General features: G+C 55.3%; 1 protein-coding gene and 1 pseudogene across 5 annotated transcripts in view; both read right to left on the bottom strand.

The window, feature by feature from the left end:
• Positions 1-15,646, bottom strand: part of LOC129514628 (solute carrier family 66 member 2) — a 41,724-nt gene that overhangs the window by 24,513 nt on the left and 1,565 nt on the right. For 3 of the 5 annotated variants that reach the window (XM_055333359.1, XM_055333360.1, XM_055333361.1), the window contains exons 3-4: positions 10,212-10,345; positions 2,405-2,458 (exon numbers count right to left, since the gene is read on the bottom strand). In XM_055333359.1, the coding sequence (XP_055189334.1) occupies positions 2,405-2,458; positions 10,212-10,345 (188 nt within the window). The remainder of the gene's footprint in view (positions 1-2,404; positions 2,459-10,211; positions 10,346-15,646) is intronic. The other 2 variants (XM_055333363.1, XM_055333362.1) reach the window with 1 other exon arrangement.
• Positions 7,105-10,344, bottom strand: LOC129514630 (40S ribosomal protein S17-like; annotated as a pseudogene).

Here is a 15,646-nt window from a genome sequence, read left to right as displayed (position 1 = left end):
GCTACTGGGAGTGCAAGCTGCTGTGTCCACAGGACACAGCACGGACACTGTTCTGCAAGAAACTAAAAATAGAAATACCCTACAACAGCAATTCCACAAGGAGGGGGTTATCCGAAGCAAACAAAAACATAGATTCAAACAGACACACGCACCCCTACATCTGCAGCAGCCAAGATTGGGAAGCACCCCAAGAACACGTGGTGTGCATGAACAACAGGATCGTACTCAGCATCAGAAAGGAAGATGTCCTGCCATCTGGGGACAGAGGGAGGGACCCTGTCTCACTCTAAGGGAGCCAGGTCAGTCAGGAGAACAAATTCCAGATGGTTGCATTTATAAGTGGAATCTAAAGAAGTGAGACAGCCCACAGATACAGAGGACAGACCGGTGGGGGATTCCGGCTACACAGAACGGGTGAGGGGTCACAAGGTACGAGGTTTAGTTACAGAATAAACAGGTCACGGGGATGGAAGGCACAGGTCGCTGACTGTGGCTGACAATACTGTGCCATGATACTATGCCGCGTATTTGAAAGCAGCTCAGCGAGAGATCTTAAAAGTCATCATAAACAAAATTTTTTTGATGACTGATACTAAACTTACTATATACTTGAAGCTAATGTTATATGTTAGTTATATCTCAATTTAAAAAATTGTTTAAGATATTATTTATTTATTCATGAGAGACACACAGAGGCAGAGAGAGAAGCAGGCTCCCTCTGGGGAGCCCAATGTGGGACTCGATCCTAGGACCCCCAGGTCACCCCCAAGCCAAAGGCAGGTGCTCAACCACTGAGCCCCCCAAGTGTCCTCAATTTTAAAAAAATGTCTTAATAAAGAATTGATAGCAATCCTTTACAAACTTAAAACAAAATAGGAGAGGAGGGAACATTTCCATTCCTAACCCGTCTTTTAAGATTTGGATCTTAAAACCAAGTACTTAAGACCAGTACTATCCTGATACTGAAACCAAAGTCCTCACGAGAATTAAAAAGAAAAAAAAAAAAAAAAACAAAGGCAGACCAATATCCCTTATGAATCTGGACACAAAAATCCTTGACATAGTCCTAGCAGTGGAATCCAGCAACTTATAAAAAGGATCTTAGCTCACGGCGAGATGGGGTTGATCCCAAGAATGCCATGTTGGTCCAACATACAACGTCAATCAATGCAGAATGAAAGACAAAACTACACGATCATCTCAACACACATAGGGAAGCATCAAACTTCAACACCAGGGATCCCTTGGTGACTCAGCGGTTTGGTGCCTGCCTTCAGCCCAGGACATGACCCTAGGGTTCCGGGATCAAGTCCCACGTCGGGCTCCTTGCATGGAGCCTGCTTCTCCCTCTGGCTCTGCCTTTCTCTCTCTCTCTCTCTCTCTCTCTCTCTCTGTGTGTGTGTGTGTGTGTGTCTGTCATGCATAAATGAATAAAATCTTAAAAAAAAAAAACTTAAACACCGTTTCATGATAAAAAAAAAACACTCCACAAACTCAAAAGTAGGAAGGTTCCTGCCTCATGTAACAGGAGGCAGCTACGTGGGATCCGCACCAACACTGTGCCTGGTGGTGACAGACGCCTTCCTGTGAAGCCCGGGAGCACGACAAGCAGGTCCAGGCTCACAGTGCAGCCACCTCTGACTCCAGGGGGACGAGGCAAGAATCAGAAGAAGCATCCAGATTGCAGAGGAGAAAGCAACACTACCTCTCTGCACAGAGGACATGATCTCTTTTCAGAAAAAAAAAAAAAAAAAGATTTATTTATTCATGAGAGACACAGAGAGAGGCAGAGATACAGGCAGAGGGAGAAGCAGGCTCCCTGCACAGAACCTGACGTGAGACTTGATCCCAGAACCCCGGGATCATGACCTGAGCCGAAGGCAGGCAGCCAACTGCTGATTCCCCCAGGCATCCCAAGGATATGATTGTACACAGAGAAATCCCAAGGGACACACCAAAAAGCTATTTGAACTAATGAATGAGGCCAGCAAAGCTGCAGAACACAAGATCCATATGTGAAAATCAACTTTATTTCTACAAGATTTCACTAAACCACCTGACACGAAGCCACAAACACAGTTCCATTTTCCATAGCATCAAAAGGAGTAGAACATTTGGGGATGAATCTAACACAAACTTGTCCCCTCACCTGTTTCACTCCCCCATCCCCGGTTTCTCTCCACCACCCCCCCCCTCTCGCACGCGCGCGCACGCTTTCCCACACACGCTGGGCAGGCTCTAGGAACTAGCTCATGCTTCAGAACAGCAGGCTCTGGGTCGGTTAGCTTGCTGGAGACGTGGCCACACTTAGTAAACCGAGTCACAGGCCGGGAGCATGCTGGTAAGGGCTGAGCAGGCTGGGGAGGTGAGGGGTCCTGGGGCAGCCCCGCGCGGTAGTACGTACCCAGATACAACCGCCTGGGGGGCACCTTGACTTCTTCGTCCTTATTATCTGCAGCTACATTTAAAGAAACAGAAAGAAGGAAGAGACAGAAACAGACTGGTTTTAACACTCATTAGCGGCTGTGGCTCCCGCCCTCTTTGCGTTTCTTTTTTAAAGAACAAAAGAGCTAAAAACATTGCAACAGAAGGGCAAGGTCTTGGTTTCCCGGTTATTAGGAAATTCACTTTTTAAACTGTTTTTTCTCCAAACCTAGCCTCCTTCCAACAGAAGTGCCTGGAGAAGGAGGAGGAGATCCAGGCGAACGTGAAAGGTTACCTCGTCTTCCCCTCCTCTGAGGTCAGGGCCCATGGAGTCCAGCTGCGCTGACAGGCAGCCCAGGCCACCTCTACTCAGCCCAAGACGCGAGTACGCAGCGCCCCAGGAGGCTCTCTGGGGGCTGCTCCAGCAAGCGTCCTTGGGGACGCACAGAAACACCCATGTGGAAGGGAAGCCAGCTCAGCCTGGGACCCGAAAGGCACGTAGCTCACACATAAGGCTGCGGTCCACGGTGCCAGAACGGCACCAGCAAGCCCCAGAGGACCCCATCCTGGGGGATCCCGCTCCCCCGTGGCCCGGCTACACCGCAGACCCTACACCCCTGTGCCGTGCTGCCCAGGAGGCCTCCCAGACTCCGAGCCTCCAGGCTGCAGCCGGGACGCTGTCTGGAAGATGATGGGAGGTGCCCTACACTCGGGGCACGGGTTTATCTGCCAGGTGGCGAGGCTCCACCTCTAAAACGGACAGTGTGCATGTCAGCAGCTGAACACTGGATTGGCTCCACGGCTTGGGGCCAGCAGGTGCCCCAGCCCTGCCCAAGGGAACTGGCTGCCCGGCCCACGAGGGCTCCTTGGACAGCGCCCTGCTGTCCCCGCCGCCCACACTCCCGTGTCCCTGGCACTACAGCCTGGAAGTGCTGGGCTCTGAACACCCAGGCCTGGCCTGACACAGCCCTTCCTTCTATTTCTTGCTTGAGACCAACTTCACCTCTGCAGACACTTCCTCCACAGAGGAAGGGGGAGGGGATGCAGGGGATGCGGGCCTGGACGGCACCCACACCCTGTACCCTCCTCGGGCATCACCATGCCCAGACACGGGCAGAGCCTGGGAACCCGCCAGAACGGCCAGGTGTGGCAGAGGCCCAGGACTGGGCAGGGCGGATGGGTGGAGAGCCACAGGGGCACCATCCACAACCACCACCTCCAGAGCTGAACGTGTCCTGCAGACCAGGCACTGAGGATCCAAAACAATGCCGGAGCCTGGTCACTGCCCGCTGCCCAAGGCATCCCAGTCCCTGCCTGCTGGTTCCAGGGGGATAGGCCCAGGCCACAGGTGCGATGCTGCATGACTGCCATGACCACATCATTAAAGACAGAGCACCCACCCAGGTCGCAGTGTGCACGCAGAGCTGGGCCACCACATGGTACAAAGCTGAGGCCACTTAAGGTCATCCCACACACGAGTGGGGAGAGAAGGGACGGAGGGAGGGACAGAGTAAAGGGACCCGGCAGATGGCTGCAGGGTGGTCCCTGCTGACAGCAATGCGTGAGCATCTCACCATCTTCCCAAGTCACCCCATGCTGGGCTACTCATCCAGCAGCCACGGAAACCGGGACAGACACAACCAGAGAGAAGTCCTGGCATGAGTTCTGTTGGGAGGGCCACCGCCCGGGGGCCAAGCACGGCTTAGGACAGCAGAGGGCAGGCCGGAGAGCTGTGAGCCGCATCCAGGGGCTTCCCTGGATCCAATGCATGGAGGGACCCCCCGGAGTGGTGAGCAAGGGCTCCGGGGGGGCGGTGGCCACAGGATGACTCGGAGACCAGGGCCCCAGGAGGAGGTCCAGGCAAGACCCACGGGATGTGGGGCCTGGCGTTCTGGGACACCAACCAACCCTTAAAATGCAAAATGGCTCACAGATGAACACCTTCTGGGGCGGGGGGGGGGGGTCCTCGGTGTCCATCCTCAGAATGAGATGTGACCCCCCCACCCCCGTGTTTCTTACGGTTTTCTCCAGACATAACTACACACAATAAAAATGTATCCGTTTAAAGCATAAAGGGCAGTGGTTTTCAGGGTGTTCAGAGCTGCACCACCTTGACTGTGGTCAGCACGCTCCTCACCTCCATCCTCCACCCCCACCCACCTCCCCAGACACTTCCGTTCCCTAGTGACCACCTGACTGAGCCGCAGATGGAACAAACCAGAACCAGCCCAGCTCGATGGTGGCACGCCCATACGGAGGTGCCAATCCCTGCGACCACAAGCAAGGCAATCCAATGGTGAGAGCGTCGTCCTGGGATCCCCGGTAAGACGGTGCTCCTGGAGCCCCCTGACCAAGACCCCGGTGAGGAGACAGGGAATTGAGTCCTGCCACTCCCCACCCTTGGGGCCTTGGGGGAGCACATGGAAATCAGCCACACAATGAGGGTGTAGACTCAGCAAGAGGGGTCAGCATGCCCAACCTCTGAGATAACCAAAGTCCGCATGGCGTCTCCCACCTCTGAGATAGCCAAGGACACCCTCAGCCCCATAGCTGTGTCCCCGTGACCAGAGCATGGCCTCCAGGGCTCCTTGGGGAAATGGCCGAGGCCTAGTCCGGGTGCGCCCAGAGCTCCAGGTGCACCCAGAGCTCCATGTCGCCCTGAGGTCAGGGGTCCAAGGGACCACTCGTCTGGGCCAGAGGTCAGGAGCCGACTTGAAGAGGGTCCTGGAGGCACACAGGCGTAAATGAGGCCTCACCATCCAATATGGGATCTTACATCTGGATGCTCGGGACAGAAAAACAATGTGATCACTGTCACAAGATGCTAAGGAAACGATTTTGAGAACTTGCAAATAAAGAGAAGGAAGTGATCACTTCCCTTTCATCAACAGAGATCACCACTGGATAAGCAAATAGCACGTGCAAGGGGACGCATGTGCCCAGAGGAGCCCTCCAGCCAGCGGGTGCACTGCAGGCTCACGACAGATGGGTCTACGTGCTGGGTGCCCATCACCACAGCATCCCAGCTGACTACATATCTGAGAGAGGACACCACCCCGGGCAGAACACATGAGCCAAACCCAGACATGACCCAACCCCGGGACCTGGCTTTGTGTTGTACATGTTCCTTCAGGTGGCATACCGGGGATGGGAAGCCGTGACGCCCGAGCTGCCAGCAGAAGCCAAGTGGGCCCCTCCGTGCAGGGCCTCTTGAGCGTCGCCTGCAGACGCAGGACACGGCCCACGTGCAGAGGGGGCTCGGCCTCCCTGTGCTCCCCACATGCCCCCAGGGGTATGCGGTCAGCCCCCCCCCCCCAGAGTCAAGGCTCCGTGTGACAACAGAGCAGCTCCAGGGAACCAAGGGATGGGAGGGGGGGGCTGTGGGTGAGAGAGAGCTGGTGCCATGTCCTGCCTGCCACCTGACCCAAGGACAGAGCCACTGGCAAGCAGGAAAGAGGTCACCACCAGACATGGATGTCTACACCACACCTTGGATCATGATCAAATCCACTTTCCACAGCTGATGGTGGTGTTACGGCGCTCCCAAAGTCCTCGTCTTGCAGAGATGCAGCACGAACCACCCGCAGACATAGCGGTTCTGGAAGTTGCTCCAAAACCTGCAGGTGGACAATGTGAGCAGGGCCTGGGCGTGGCTGCAGAGACGTAACAACACAGGGGGCGCACCGAGGCTTGGCACGTCTCAGGTTCTCCACAAGGAAACGTGAGAGATGAGCCCACGGAGGTCACACCAGACCTCACTCCAGCTACGGATGCCTGCACGGCAGCTCCTCCAGGACATTTCTTCCTAAAACATGGGAGCCCGGCCATCCTCAGAGGCGCAGGCATGGCTGGGAGCCCAAGGTGGATGATCAAGGGCCCAGAAAGAACCCTCAGGGGACTGAGGCAGGTTTTAAGAATTTGACCCTTGGGGCAGCCCGGGTGGCTCAGCGGTTTATCATCTGCCTTTGGCCCATGGCATGCTCTGGGTGACCCGGGATCGAGTCCCACGTCGGGCTCCCTGCATGGAGCCTGCTTCTCCCTCAGCCTGTGTCTCTGCCTCTCTCTGTGTGTGTCTCTCATGAATAAATAGATGGAATCTTAAAAAAAAAAAAAAAAGAATTTGACCCTCAGTTTGGAAAGATCCCAACTTTGTGGGTGGAGATAGTCTGCGACCATGTCCCTGCATTCCCAGTTATCAACTTTGGACGCCTGCACAGATACTATCTGCTTTTACCTTACGTTCCTCTCTCTTCCCCAAAATGTCAACAAGCATGTACTGCTCTTTATAATCAGATGAGAATTCATATATCTATTTTTTTAAATAACCTGCTTTTTTTGGGGCACCTAGGTGGCTCAGCTGGTGTCTGCCTTCAGCCCAGGGTCTGATCCTGCAGACCGGGGATCGAGGCCCAGGTCGGGCTCCCCGCATGGACCCTGCTTCTCCCTCTGCCTGTGTTTCTGCCTCTCTCTGTGTGTCCATCATGGATAAATACATAAAATCTTTTTTTTTTCACCGATGCAAACATACGAGGGTTTATAAAATCTTTTAAATAAATAAATAAACACCCTGCTTTTTCTCCTCTGAATCCTTTTTTTGTTGTTTTGTTGTCCAAGGTTTATTGAAGATATTATAGCATAGCAAAAAGATTCAAACAACACCCCGTGGTGGTTTTTGTTTTTTTAAAGATTTTATTTTAAACCGCTGAGCCACCCGGGCTGCACCATCCCCGTGGTGTTTTTGAAATTCATCCCAACTGTAGGCTGAGTGACCTGCAGGTTGGACAGGCTTCCAAAGTCCAAGAGTTTCAATATCTCCTTAGTGTCAGGATCTACTTCGATGATCTCCTGATCCAGGGCTGAAACCTCAGGCACGTAATTATCCCTCCTTTCTCTCTCCTCCTCCTGCAACTTGATGGAGATGCCTCTCACCAGGCCCCGCTGAATCTGCTTCATCAGCTATGTGACATAGCCTGCGATCTTCTTGTGGAGCTTCTCGCTGGGGATGATGGCCATCTCCTCACACACGTGCTTATTGGTGTAGAAGTCATTGCCCAGGTGTTGTGTAGTGCTTCTTGATGATGACTCAGGCCACCTTCTTCACGGTTTTGGTGCACACGCAGCCCATGTTGGCGGGTATAGTAAAAGAGCTCTCCTTTGATTCCATTTATTTCTTTAATCTCAACTTCCAAGCTAAACTGCTGACCTTCAAAATTAAAAACCTCTACAGAAGACGCTCATAAAACATTGAAGCTTCCATTACTGTTTCAGGCTGCCCGCCTACTCCATGAGAACACTGGCACACGGCTACTCCAGTATCCCCGCATCGAGTACTTGACAGGGCAACTTCTCCAACGCCCCTCAGAAAGCGCTGGGCGGTGGGGGCCACGACCTTCCCCAGGGAGGCCCAGCACTGGGTCCCATGAGCCTGCAGCTCTCAGCCTGAAGCAGTCAGGGTCTCTACAACCCACACAACCCACCCTCCCACTTCTGGCTGAGGAAAGGAAAGGAAACCACATTTCACTGAAAAGCTTCCCTTAGGGACATGCTGTGTATCTCACACAAAAGTATGTAAATCAAACTAAATTCGAGAACTAAAGGTGAGTCTCAGGAATTCTCACATATCTGGCTGAGTCCCAGCATGTGGGGTTTAGGGGCAGGTCTTCGATCCAAGGTTTTGGGGCCCAGGGGTCATGAGACACAGTCCATAGAGAGGCATCCAGCCAGGCAGGGGCAGGCCCACCGTCCCGGGGGCTGCTGTGCCGAGGGGCAAGGCCGAGCCCACCACAACCCTGCCCGCGTGTCTGTCCACAGAACTCTAGCCTCACGTCAGTGTCTCCTCACGGACCCCGCGCAGGGGTGCATCACCACCGCCATGAGTCAACATGAACCTGATGGCCTAGGACAGACTCATCACCTCAGCACCTGGGAACGGGGGGCCCCATGGCCTCACCAGGCCAAAACCAGGGTGCGGTCCTTCCGAGGGTCCAGGCAAGAGCCCGCATCCTGCTCTCTTGACCTGTTGGCAGAATCAGCTGCTGAAGCTCAGGGCCCCTCATGCTCGCCGGCTGGACAGGGAGATGAGGGCCCCGGGGGGGATGAGGACCATTCCAGCCCCTCAAGCCTGCTGTACACTGGGCCCCCGCCCCTGCCCCGTGCGCCGCAGGTCCATCCCTGACCACCTCCTGTATCCCCTTCCCTTCTGAGGCCTGCACTGACACAGGGCCCCCAGACAGTCCAGGACAACCACCCCCCCAGCAGCCTTGCCTCATCATCTCTGCAGCCCTGGCTCCCGGCCATGAACGGACCTGGGCTCCTTGCATCTGCTCATCACAGAGAAGTCATTTGTTACGATGCAGGTGGCAGCCCTGTCCCTAGAACCTGGGATTTGCTATTTTAACTGAATCCATTCTAGTGAATCAGAAATACTCCTCCTGGAGGGATTTATACACAACAGAAGACAGTAAGACGGAGCGAGAACCCAGCGCCCTGCTCACCCTCACCTGCGAATCAACCAGAAGACCTGCATTTCAATGAGGTCACCAAGATGTTGGACCCAGACCCCACGCCATGGCCTGGACACATGCAGCCACCGTATGTGACCCCCACTCACCAGAGCCTTCGCGCAATTTCCAACAGGATCAGACGCCCAGTCTCACATTTCAGAGCCTGAGGCACAGGGGACAGCATGCATCCTCCTCTGCCCATCCCTCATCCGTGGGTGAGAACGACCGAGCCCACGGCACCTTGGCACTGCAGTGAGGGAGGGCCCTTGGGTCACGGGGGATGGGGGCAGAGAAGGTAATGCCACCCGCCCCCAGGCTGGGGTCAGCCCTGCTCTCAGCCCTGCATCCCCTCACAGCAGGGAAATGAGATCAGACCCGAAGAGGAGACGGTCACAAAGCAGACAGGTGGTCTCCGTGGTACAGGGATGCTCCTGGGCCAGGGCTGCCTGTCAGAGCCACAGGCTGACCTATTTTCTATGAAAACTGACATCGGCCTCCCTTTACCTCACTCTAAAAACAGAAGCCACACAGAGGAAAGGATCCGCTTGCATGGCAAGAACAGGCTCAGGGATAGAAACGCAGGAGCTCACGTCCCCAGGAGCCTCACGCCCAACCAACCGGTGGGAACGGTCGTGGGAGGAAGCGTGGACAGTAAACACACATGGATCAAAGTGAGGGCTGTGTTCCCCCTCCTGCTGGAGAACTGGAGGAAGGCCTCTGCCCTCCACCCTCAGACACACAGCAGCCCAGCAGGAGCTTCTTTAAAGGAAAAGGCAAAAGCAGAGAGGACATTCTATTCCCCAAGGCTCAGGGTCACGGAGCAGCATGTCCTCGTCCGGCTGGATCGCCCCCCAAGGGCCCAATCAGGCCACGACCCCGCCAGACCACGAACACGACTGTGGGTGAACGTGTAACAGGGGACAGGAGAGAGCCCAGTTCCCTCAGCCACAGGCCCCCAGTACCCGCGAGGCAAAGCCACACACGGAGAGAAAATCGTCCTCTTGGGTGATGTCCTCTGACCTGGTCGGGCCAAGGAGACACCAGCACCCGACCCCAATTCAGCAGCCCCACATGACCATCACGGGGACAGGAACACAGACTGTTAATAATTTGCCCAAATTCCAGGGAAGCAGTGGTAACATTTTAAATAAACACGGAGCACAAGGAAATCACAAACATCCGTCTGCGGCAGCCAGAGCCGCTGGGGTAGCAGCCAACCCCACACCCGGGGCAAGCGTGGCTTGTGGACTTAGTGCTTTATTCCCAAAGTTGCACATCACCAACCTGCAAAGAAACGGCGTTTTACGTTCAGCTCATTTGTCACGCGGACTTCAGTGCACAGCTTCAACATCAGTAACATGGTCAAGATCATGACTATGCTCTGCCAGAGGAGCGGCGACTCAAAATGCCTTCCAAACCTGGGGAGGTAAAGAGACCATGGTGTCAGGAGGGCCCTTGGACACCTGGGGCTCATGGCCCTTCCCTGCCCAGGTCCCAACCCAGGCCCCACGGCCACCTCCTGAGCGGCCCCCAGTACTCTCATCTGTCACAGCCAGCAGCCCTGAGTGCCGAGCCCTCCACACTCCACAGAAGACGGCAGGGCAGGCGGGGTGTGAGCACTCCTGGACAGTCGGGCCAAACTCCATGACAGCCCTCTGCATGGACACCTCTCGAGAGCCACACTTCCCCCGCCCCCGGGAGCCACGGATGATGGTGTGAGTGGGCCTCCGAGCTCTCTCACCACACAGCCAGGTGCCCACCACAGAGACCCCAGCCCCCACTGGGAAGCTCATGGCTCCAAGACCACCTGATTCCCTGGGAGAGTCCAGGGGCAACAGGAAGCCTGCCTCCTCCTGAGATGAGCAGGGGCAGCAGGGTCAGAGGCCAGAGCAGCCCATGGTATGAGCAGACTTTGGGGACCCAGGGTATCCCCAACCAGAGGAGAAGGCAGCTGAGGGCACAGCCTCCCTCTCCCCCTGAGGCCCTGACATCCTGTCCAGGCCTCCTGCCCACTGTCCTCCTCCTGCCCCCGCCCAGGCCTCCTGCCCACTATCTACCCCCCACCCCTGCCCAGGCCTCCTACCCACTGTCCACCTCCTGCCCAGGCCTCCTGCCCAGCTCTCATGCCTTCCTGTTGATGCTTTTCTAGTGGTGAAGTGTGTTGTCCACTCAAGCTCCTGATGGTGAGAACCACAGCCTAGTGACCAGCACAAGCTGACCCATCACCAGACCCCAAGCCCCGGGGGCTGAGAATAGGACTGCCCTCCACACACCAGCTGGGTCTCCGCTATGGCCACCAGAACCACTGGCGCCATGACACGTTGACCCAGGCCCCTCTCCAGGGCTAGGCCTGGATTGACCGGACATCCTTTGAGGCCCCAACCCCAGTTCTAGCCTGAATATTCTGGGGCAGGAAACCCACCAGGTCTGGCTACAACGTTGCCTGAAGGGACATCCCTGAAACTCGAGCCGGTGGTCAACACACCGAAGCCAGGAGGCCCTGCATGCAGTCCACTCTCCCAGCTGCTGCTGAAAAGCAGAAGATGCAAAGAAACACCCTCAGCCCCACCTCCTGTCCCTCACTCTGGCCCAAGTCTACACCCTGCTCCCCCCACAGAGAGATGGCTACCAGGAGCTGGCCGCCAAGGCTCGGGAGGAGCGTACCCACAACACAGAGTGGGGAAGAGCTCCCCGCGGGCCTGGGCCTGGGCATAGGTGTTCCCAGAGACACCACCTGCCGGCCAGCGGCCACAAGAATTACACTGAAGCAGTGAGCAATCACGACAGGACCTTAGCGGCCAGGCTTCTGTGGGATGAGGTTCGACACGGCCGCTCCTTCAGCCCAAGAGCACGTCTTGCAAAAGTTTGTCTACACGGTAAGAAGATCTACCTACACGGTAAGGAAAACACAATGTTCCTTAACGTAGAGGAACTGACCCTCGTGTGTGCCCTGGTGCCTCGGGCAGCTTCTTCAAGCCCAAGTTTGTGAACGCACTTCGCTGCAGGAGTTTAACCCACCTGAGGGCCTCTCAGGGCCCTGCACGCCTGACAGGATGCGCCCCACCTGGGGCAAGCTGGCCCAGGGGTGAGAAGGTGCCACCTGGAGGGGAGCCATCCCCCAGTAAGGACCCCCGGGGAGGTCAGGCAACCAGGAAAAGCCAGCATTTCCGTGGGGAGTGAGGGGCCAAGACACCTGAGCCGGGACGAGCATTCTGCACTGGTCCCAGAGGTGAGTGCCTGGTGCACATCCCCTGAGCAAAAGACAGAACAGGCCGGAGGTCACAGAGGTTCGGGCTCATGCCACTTGGGCCCAGGAAGGGCAGAGGAGCCAGGATGCAGACAGTGGACAGCTCCACGACCACCAGAGTCCTCCGGTCTCCCCAGGAAGTGTCACCTAGGATCCTGCTGCTCCATCTGAGCTGCTTCAGGAAACACAGGAAAGAAGCTAAAATGCTAGGCCAGAGCCAGAACAGGCTGATAAGCCAGATTGGAGTAATGAGGAGGTGCAGCCAGGAGCACCTGCGGGTGCCCTGGGGCTTCCTAAGCCAGTGGCATGGGCTGGAGGGCTCACAGACTCCACCACAGGGGCTCCAGGGCCTGAGCCTTGTCTCTTCTCTAAAGTGCGGCTAGAACCTCTACTTAAGGACCTTTCTAGTCATTTCTAGGAACTGGATCCCACTGGTTACCTAGCTGACCCGAGGTCAACTCATTGTTAGGAAAAGGTCAGACAAGGGCGCAGCCCAAGTTCAATGTCTGCCAAATGAGACGGGGATGCCTCCATCCTGCACAGGTGGGAAGAATAAGTTACTCTGGGGTTCCTCACCACAAGCTTATTTCCAGTTTTAAGGTTGAGGATGTGCAACTTGGGCCATTTTGTGAGAAAGGCCACTTGTTTTTTTAACACTCAACAGAAATGGTGATTAGAAAAACCATGGGCCAAGAAATCAAGGTTTGCATGTTCCCATAAACCATACACCAAAACTGAATCCAGGTGAACTCAGTGCTTACAATAAAAACAAGACCATTTAAAGCAGGAGGGAGGGAGCAGAGGTGATAATTAACCGATTTTAGAAATACAAGCTAAATGAGATACAAAATTGCAAAAAGCACAACTTTCCACAAATATACGAGACAAAGTAAATATGAAACAAGGTTCAGGTCATCAGTCATTTTTAACGGTTAATTAAAATAGAAAGATACCATTTTTCACATGTTAAATTGCTGAAGGCTTTTCTTCCTTCACAGCCAATGACCTAAACCGACGGCAACGTCTACTCTCCTCTCTGGCCGGAGAGTGCAGGTGCGCATGTCTCAGGAGAGGTGATGGGCCCACTGGGACAAGCCAGAGCAAGGGCGCCCAGGAACACTGTGCACCTGTCTCCCCCAGGACGGTACAGGCTGCGGAGGGCAAGCCACCGCGTCTGAGCTGCTTCCCACAGGAAACACCCCTCAGGTCTTCAGAGTTATGGGAAAGCTCAAGTGGAAAGAAGTTGTGTATCTACTTTCCTGTGTCACACTGCTCCATCTTAGCGAGTGTCACTACGTGCTCAGCGGTGCAGCCCCTCTGACAGGATGTCACTGCACCTGTGACACAATGTCAGGGCACCTGTGATACAGTGTTACTACATCTCCAATAGGCCCTGCCACTTATTTTGGACACAAAGTCACTGCATCTGACACAGTGTTACTACAGGTGACTACATCTCTGAGACAATGTTTCCACCCAATGCAAGTGAGCTTCAAGACTATCTCCCTGGTTGCCCAAGGCTCTGGCCAGGAAGGCCTTGCAATGCTGTCCACTCACCCTGGCCTCCGCCCTCCCATCCTCTACAGAATCACAAGCCTGCAAGTATCAGTTCCAAGGCTCCATGAATCCCTTCTCCTGACGCTGCTCTTCTGAGGCAAAATCCTACACATCAGCACTTCACAGACTATTATCTGCCGAATGCTTGTTTTGCAAAAGGACGATGAGAATCGTACAAAAGGAAGTAGAGGTGCACAAGTTTCAGAAACCCAGGCTTTACATGGCCCAGCTGGCCTCGCTGCAGGACTGTGAAGCTGCTCCCAAGTCTTGCACCCCACATCTGTGGGCAGATCCTGGACTAGAGCTGAGGTGTCAGCCAACTCCAGGAAACGCACTCCTCAGTTCTAAGCAGGACCACTGGTGTAGACCCTGCTCCATGTCACCTGGAGCCTCCATCACCCATACATGTGTGCGTGGTCCCCTCCACACGATGCTTCCACTGAAGTGAAGCCCCACAGCCTCCAGACCAGTCTCCAACCCTACTGAGTCCTACGGGGGCCATCCGTGAAGCATGGAGGACCCAGGAGCGAGACAGAAAAGGGAGGCTGCGAATCACCGTCAGAGGGGCAGGATCCAGGCTGGGGCACGGAGGTACATGTCACCTACAGCCTTCACTGGAGCCCGGCCTATCCCGGGTTCACACGGGAACCCCAAGTACCAGACTACATGAAATGCAGGAAAAGTGCATCCCTGGGCCGGGGAGACGCGAGGAGGGACTAGTGCACCGCCAGCTGCCACATCTCCTAGAACCTGGTAGAGGCAGCCAACCGAGGTGACCCAGGGCGGCCCAGGCCACGGACTTGGGGAAGGACAGACAGACTCGCCAACAGACAGAGCTCAGAATCACACAACCGGCCGCCCACACCGGGTTAGGAGGGAACACAAGGCTGGTCTGAGGTCCGCGGGGGGAGAGAACTCCCGGTCCACATGCGAGGACTCGGGGTCCCCTTCTGACCTCTCCACCCAAGGTACCTGGGTGTGTGTCACATATTCTATCCTCTCGCTGTGATCGTGAAGGACACACCTGGGGTTTTCCCCAGGGGAAGCTGACCTCAGGCCCCCCCACTGTGAGAGAAAATCTGCTCCTCCACCTGAGTCTGGGACTCCGAGCAGCCCTCGGGGTACTCAGCTCACCGTTCAGCTACCATTGGACTTCAGGACCTGCCTCCGGTCAACCTTGACAGGATCAAGGCTGTTTCACAAGGAAGAAGCCACGTGCCACTTTGAAGAGCGGTCTCTGCCCTCAGCCACAGGAAAACAAGGAACCTTCAAAATGTGAGTTTTCAACTTGTGCCAAGGAAACAAACATATAAGCAGCGCTGACTCCTTGTTCCAAGGCAGCCTCGCCCAGAGACAAACCTGGTGACACGATAAGTCCTCCCGGCAGGAGCTGCCTCATCACCTCACCTTTAAAAGCCCCAGACGAGGGCAAAACTAACACAGTGAAAATGGGTGCAAGGTGGCCTGGAGCCACAGCTGGATGGGATGGAAAGGAGCAAAGCTCTGGTGACAGGAAGGGGACGTTGTCAAACCCACCAAACTGTACACTCACAGTGGTCAATTCTAGTTAAATCATACCTCAGCCAGACTGAGTTAAAAATGAATTAGCAAAAAACAGGATTACTCAGTGACCAAAATGCCAAGAGGAGGGGCACCTGGGTGGCTCAGTCTGTCATGTGTCCAGTGGAGATCATGATCTCCAGGTCATGAGATCTAGCTCCCCCTCCCCCCCAGCTCTGTACTGGACGCCCAGTCCCTCCAGGATATTCCCCTGCTCCTCCACCACCTCCCTCCCTCTCTTAAAGAAAATGAGGCTACGGGATCCCTGGGTGGCTCAGCGATTTAACCTCTGCCTTCGGCCCAGGGCGTGATCCTGGGATCCCGGGATTGAGTCCTGCATCGGGCTGCCTGCATG

The sequence above is a fragment of the Nyctereutes procyonoides genome, unplaced genomic scaffold, assembly GCF_905146905.1.
Source record: "Nyctereutes procyonoides isolate TBG_1078 unplaced genomic scaffold, NYPRO_anot_genome, whole genome shotgun sequence".
Taxonomy (NCBI): Eukaryota; Metazoa; Chordata; class Mammalia; order Carnivora; family Canidae; genus Nyctereutes; species Nyctereutes procyonoides.
This window is presented reverse-complemented; position numbering and strand designations above follow the sequence as displayed.